General features: G+C 51.1%; 1 protein-coding gene across 1 annotated transcript; it reads left to right on the top strand.

Annotated features, from left to right (window-relative positions):
• The first annotated feature begins 786 nt into the window (after nt 1-786).
• Nucleotides 787-4,335, top strand: CDKN1B (cyclin dependent kinase inhibitor 1B). Its single transcript, XM_083860021.1, has 3 exons — nt 787-1,655; nt 2,117-2,247; nt 4,155-4,335. Exons 1-2 carry the CDS (start codon nt 1,181-1,183, stop codon nt 2,236-2,238), a joined length of 597 nt encoding a protein of 198 aa, XP_083716147.1. The 5' UTR covers nt 787-1,180; the 3' UTR covers nt 2,239-2,247; nt 4,155-4,335.
• Nucleotides 4,336-5,111: the final 776 nt, after the last annotated feature.

Here is a 5,111-nt window from a genome sequence, read left to right as displayed (position 1 = left end):
CTGTGGGTTAGAGGATGCCGTGGGTCAGGGGGTGCTGTGGGTCAGGGGATGCTGTGGGTCAGGGGATGCTGTGGGTCAGGGGGTGCTGTGGGTTAGAGGATGCCGTGGGTCAGGGGGTGCTGTGGGTCAGGGGATGCTGTGGGTCAGGGGATGCTGTGGGTCAGGGGGTGCTGTGGGTTAGAGGATGCCGTGGGTCAGGGGGTGCTGTGGGTCAGGGGATGCTGTGGGTCAGGGGATGCTGTGGGTTAGAGGATGCCGTGGGTCAGGGGGTGCTGTGGGTCAGGGGATGCTGTGGGTCAGGGGGTGCTGTGGGTTAGAGGATGCCGTGGGTCAGGGGGTGCTGTGGGTCAAGGGGTGCTGAGGCTCAGAGGATGCTGAGGCTCAGGGGATGCTGTGGCTCAGGGGGTGCTGGTCCCCGCGGGGATGGTCAGCCTGCCCACTACCCCTGAGCTTGCCCCCAACCCCGGACGTGTCGCCAGAGCCCAACCCGTGCAGACAGTGGGGACACTGCTGTCACAGCCCGTCACCATTCCTCACCAGCGGGATGGATGGGGGCGGCTGTTTTTGTAGGGTGGGCACAAACCCCGGCGGGCTCTGCACAGGGGTGAAGAGAACGGGGCTCAGCGGTGCCGTGCCCATCCTCTCCTTCTCCCCCGGGCTGGGCTGGGCTGGTCCCGTCCCACCTTTAGAGGCGGCGGCGGGGCCGGGCCGGGCCGGGCGGACGGGGCGGCGCCCTCCGCCGTAACCAATAGCTCTTCGGGGCTTGTTTAAATAGACCCGGCGCTGTCAATCATTTTCTTCTTCGTCAGCCTGCCTCAATCGCCATATTTGAGGAAACTTGAGAAAAGGGCTCGCCTGGTTGTTTTTTTCCGTCTGGCTTTTACTACGCGGCGGCGGCGCGGACGGCAGGGGCATCATCGCTGCCATCGGCATCGGCACCACCATCGGAGCGGCCCCGGCGGGGACAGCGCTGCCCGCACCGCCCGGGGCTCCCCGGGGCAGCGCAGCCTCTCGGGGCTCACCCCAGGGCCGGCGCTTATGCAAAAAGCGCCTCCTCGCCCTTTCTCCGCGGGCCGAGGGCGAGCGGAGGATAAAGAGAAGCGGTGGAGGAGAAGGAGGAGAGGAGAAGGAGAGCAGCCAGCACAAGGAGCGGGCGGCCGCAGCCGCAGCGTGCGGGGAGATGTCAAACGTGCGCATTTCTAATGGGAGCCCGACCCTGGAGCGCATGGAGGCGCGGCAGGCGGAGTACCCCAAGCCCTCGGCGTGCAGGAACCTCTTCGGGCCGGTGAACCACGAAGAGCTCAACAGGGACTTGAACCGGCACCTGCAGGAGATGGAGGAGGCGTACCGGAGGAAGTGGAATTTCGATTTCCAGAACCACAGGCCGCTGGAAGGCAGGTACGAGTGGCAAGCCGTGGAGAAAGGCAGCTCGCCCGATTTCTACTTCAGACCGCCCCGGCTACGGAAAGCCGCCTGCAAGTCCGCCGGCCGCCAGAGCCTGGATGTAAACGGGAATTGCCAAACCGCCCTTTGTGGCGGTTCTCAGGGAATCTCAGAGGACACTGGCTGTGTGGCTCCAAAGACTGATGTTTCAGGGGCTCGCACGGACTTGGCAGAGCAGTGCACTGCCCAGAGGAAAAGACCCGCGGCCGATGGTAATGTACCGATGTACCGATATAACCCAGGGCTCTGTCCCCTGTCACCGCCGGGCTGCGGCCCCTCCGCCCCTTTTTCCCCCAAAAAAAATCCCCCGGTAGTGTTTGCAGTCCCGCCTAGAATAGATGATTTGCGAAGGAAGAGCCTTGAGATGCGGGTCAGGTCCCCCCCAGGTGGGAGGAGGTTCTGAGCGCTCTGCAAAAACACCAATGTGGATTTTAGCCGAAAAAAAGGGAGCTTGGATTTCCTACCTACGGAAAAAAAAACCCATCTCCCCACCCCCTGCTCGCCTCACCCCACCGATACCTGGCGTGGGGATTTGGGAATATTCCCTCTCGGCTCCATCTATCCCCCCTTTGGATGCTGAGCAAACATCTGGAAGGAAAATATTTTAATATCTATCCCCCCTTCCCTCTCCCTCGCCCCTCTTCGTTTTTTTTTTTAATTTCCCCCCTCCTAGATTCCTCTCCTCAAAATAAAAGAGCCAACACAACAGAAGAAGAGGTTTCAGAAGACTCCCCCAGTGCCAGTTCAGTGGAGCAAACACCCAAGAAATCCAGCCCGGGAAGACATCAAACGTAAAGCCTTTAGGTCAGTTCCCTTTAGGGTAAATAAAGAGTCTATCCCAGGTCTCTAAGGGGGATTGGAGCCGGCTGTGGGGTGTTTTCCCCCAGGCAGGGCGGCTTTCCCGAGCGCTGGGGATGGGTGTGTGTGTGTGTGTGTGTGTGTGTGTGTGTTGGAGGGTGGGGAGTGGGAGGCGCAGGGCTCCAATAGAACAAAACAAGGAGAGAAACCTTGGGGCAGGGGCTGCGGTGGGATTTGAGCCTGTTTTCCTGCGGGATGGGCACGGAAAGCTCATTGCCAAGGTCCGTGCGGGTGCAGGGATGCGCGGCCGGTGCATCCTGTCAGATTCCAGGGGATTTCGGGGGGCTTCCCCCTGTCCCCCGGGGCTGTTTCACCTCCAGTGTCAGCCTTGCATGTCGCGGCCAACCTCCCACTGCGGGAGAAATAAGTCAAGAACTTGAGAATCCGGGCATTTTCTCAATGCAAGGTTGTTTTGTTTTTGTTTGGCTTTTTTTTTTTTTTTTCTTTTTTTTTTTTGGTTGTTGTTTTGGTTTGGTTTCAGAGGCTGGTAGGGGGAAGGGAGCGGGTTAATGGGAGGCTGGGTTGTGCAGCTTCTTATTTTTTTTTATTTTTTTTTTTTCCCCTTTTTGTTGTTTTGTTTTAAGGCGAGGGCTGGGGCGGGGAGAGTTGGTAAAAAATAAAAAATAGCGCCGGCGGTTTGGGACCCGAGGTTTATTTAAAAAAAAAAAAAAAAAAAAAAAAAAAAGCCAAGAAAAAAACAAACCCAACGATTTGCGATTGTGTGCGCACAGAGAGAGAGAGAGAGAGAGAGATTAAGCTGTAAAGCAGAAGTTGCAACAAATTAGTCCCGCTGGGGTGAGCCGTGCCGAGGGAATGCCGCTACTCCCGCCCGCTTTGGGGGGCTGGGGGCACGGCCCGGGAGGGTCCCCCCGGGGGATGGGGATGGGGAGCTCGGGCCGGTCCGGTCTGCCCGGGGGGGCGGTGGGGGGGGCCCCGCCCGGGCTGGGCCCGCCCGCCCCGGGGATGCGGTGTCGGTTTGAACCGGTTGCGCCGCGGATCGCGTTTCTTGTCGATGTTTTCTAATCGCTTCTCTCACCCCCCCCCCCTTCCCCAATCTTTTTTTTTTTTTTTTTTTTTTAAATTTTTTTTCTTTTTTCCCCCCTTTTTTTCCCTTTTTTTTCCTCTTTTTTTTCCTCTTTTTTTTCCTCTTTTTTTTTCCTCTTTTTTTTCCTCTTTTTTTTCCTCTTTTTCCCCCTTTTTTCCCCCTTTTTTCCCCCTTTTTTCCCCCTTTTTTCCCCCTTTTTTCCCCCTTTTTTCCCCCTTTTTTCCCCCTTTTTTCCCCCTTTTTTCCCCTTTTTTTCCGTTTTTCCCCTTTTTTTTCCCTTTTTTCCCTTTTTTTCCCTTTTTTTCCCTTTTTTCCCTTTTTTTCCCTTTTTTCCCCTTTTTTCCCCTTTTTTCCCTTTTTTCCCTTTTTTCCCCTTTTTTCCCCTTTTTTCCCCTTTTTTCCCCTTTTTTCCCCTTTTTTTCCCTTTTTTCCCTTTTTTTTCCTTTTTTTCCTTTTTTTCCTTTTTTCCCTTTTTTCCCCTTTTTTTTTCCTTTTTTTCCCTTTTTTTTCTTTGTTTTCCTTTTTTTCCTTTTTTTTCCTTTTTTTTTCCCTTTTTCCCCCTTTTTCTTCCCCCTTTTTTCCTTTTCCCCCCCCTTTCCCCCCCTTTTTCCCCCCCTTCCCCCCCTTTTTTCCCCCCTCTCTTCTCCCCTCTCCCCCCTTTTCCCCCTTTTTTCTTTCTTTATTTTTTCCCTTTTTTCCTCTTTTTTTTCTCTTTTTTCCCCCTTTTTTCTTTTTTTTTTTCCTTTTTTCCCTTTTTTTTATTTTTTTCTCTTTTTTTTTTCTTTTTTCTTCATTATTCCCGTTGCAGAGCGGAGGGATGATGTGCGCGTCCTCATTTCCTCATTCGTCGGAAGCGAGGAAGATGTAAAGAAGTCGTAGCAGGAAAGGAAAAAAAAAAAAAAAAATTAAATACATATCGCCGATCTCCGGGGGATGGAGGTCCTGTACAAGCACTGAAAAAAAAAAATAAATAAATACATATATAAAAAGAACAGCAACAAAACGACAGCAACAAAAAAGCAAACAATAACACTAAATTTTAGGCACTCTTAAAAGACCTGCCTCTAAAAGCATTGGATGTAGCATTGTGCAATTAGGTGTTCCCTTATTTGCTTCATTGTACTACCTGTGTATATAGTTTTTACCTTATGTAGCACATAAAACTTTTTTTGGGCGGGGGGGGGAGGGACTGGAAGAGGGTGACCGATTGGAACTTGCTTTCACAATCTAGCAAGCAATGAAATCTATGAAGAGAAGCAGTGTAGGTTTTTTTATTACTTAAAGATGTATTGTCCCTTTAAGTGGATCCACAGTGTTTTTATCTTTTTTTTTTAAAAAATTTTTTTTAGAGTTTTTTTTTTTTTTTAATGGATTGTGGTAACTGTTCAGAGCAGATTATTGTGAAATTTTCTTCCTGTGGCATTAAGCTGAAGAGGTGGGAGCTGTGATGATTCCGTTATGTAGTAGCAAAAGTTCCCCACCCCCCTTCCCCCTCCAATCCATATACCAAAACTGATATCCTGTAAAAAGTTGTTTAAAATCATCCCACCTGATTACATTGCCTGATTATTTTTATTTTTATTTTTTTTTAAACCTAATCTGGAAGGCTTTTGCTCTGAATCTGGAATATTGTTTTCTGATCTGACCCACTTCCCCAAAGTGTTTGTGTGTGAGAGGAAAAGGGATACTACATCTTTAAACAGTATTTCTACGTTGCCTGTGTACCTGTATGTAAAAATAAAAAAAAAAAGTTTGAAGTGTACCT

The sequence above is a fragment of the Zosterops lateralis genome, assembly GCF_965231275.1.
Source record: "Zosterops lateralis genome assembly, chromosome: 4".
Taxonomy (NCBI): Eukaryota; Metazoa; Chordata; class Aves; order Passeriformes; family Zosteropidae; genus Zosterops; species Zosterops lateralis.
This window is presented reverse-complemented; position numbering and strand designations above follow the sequence as displayed.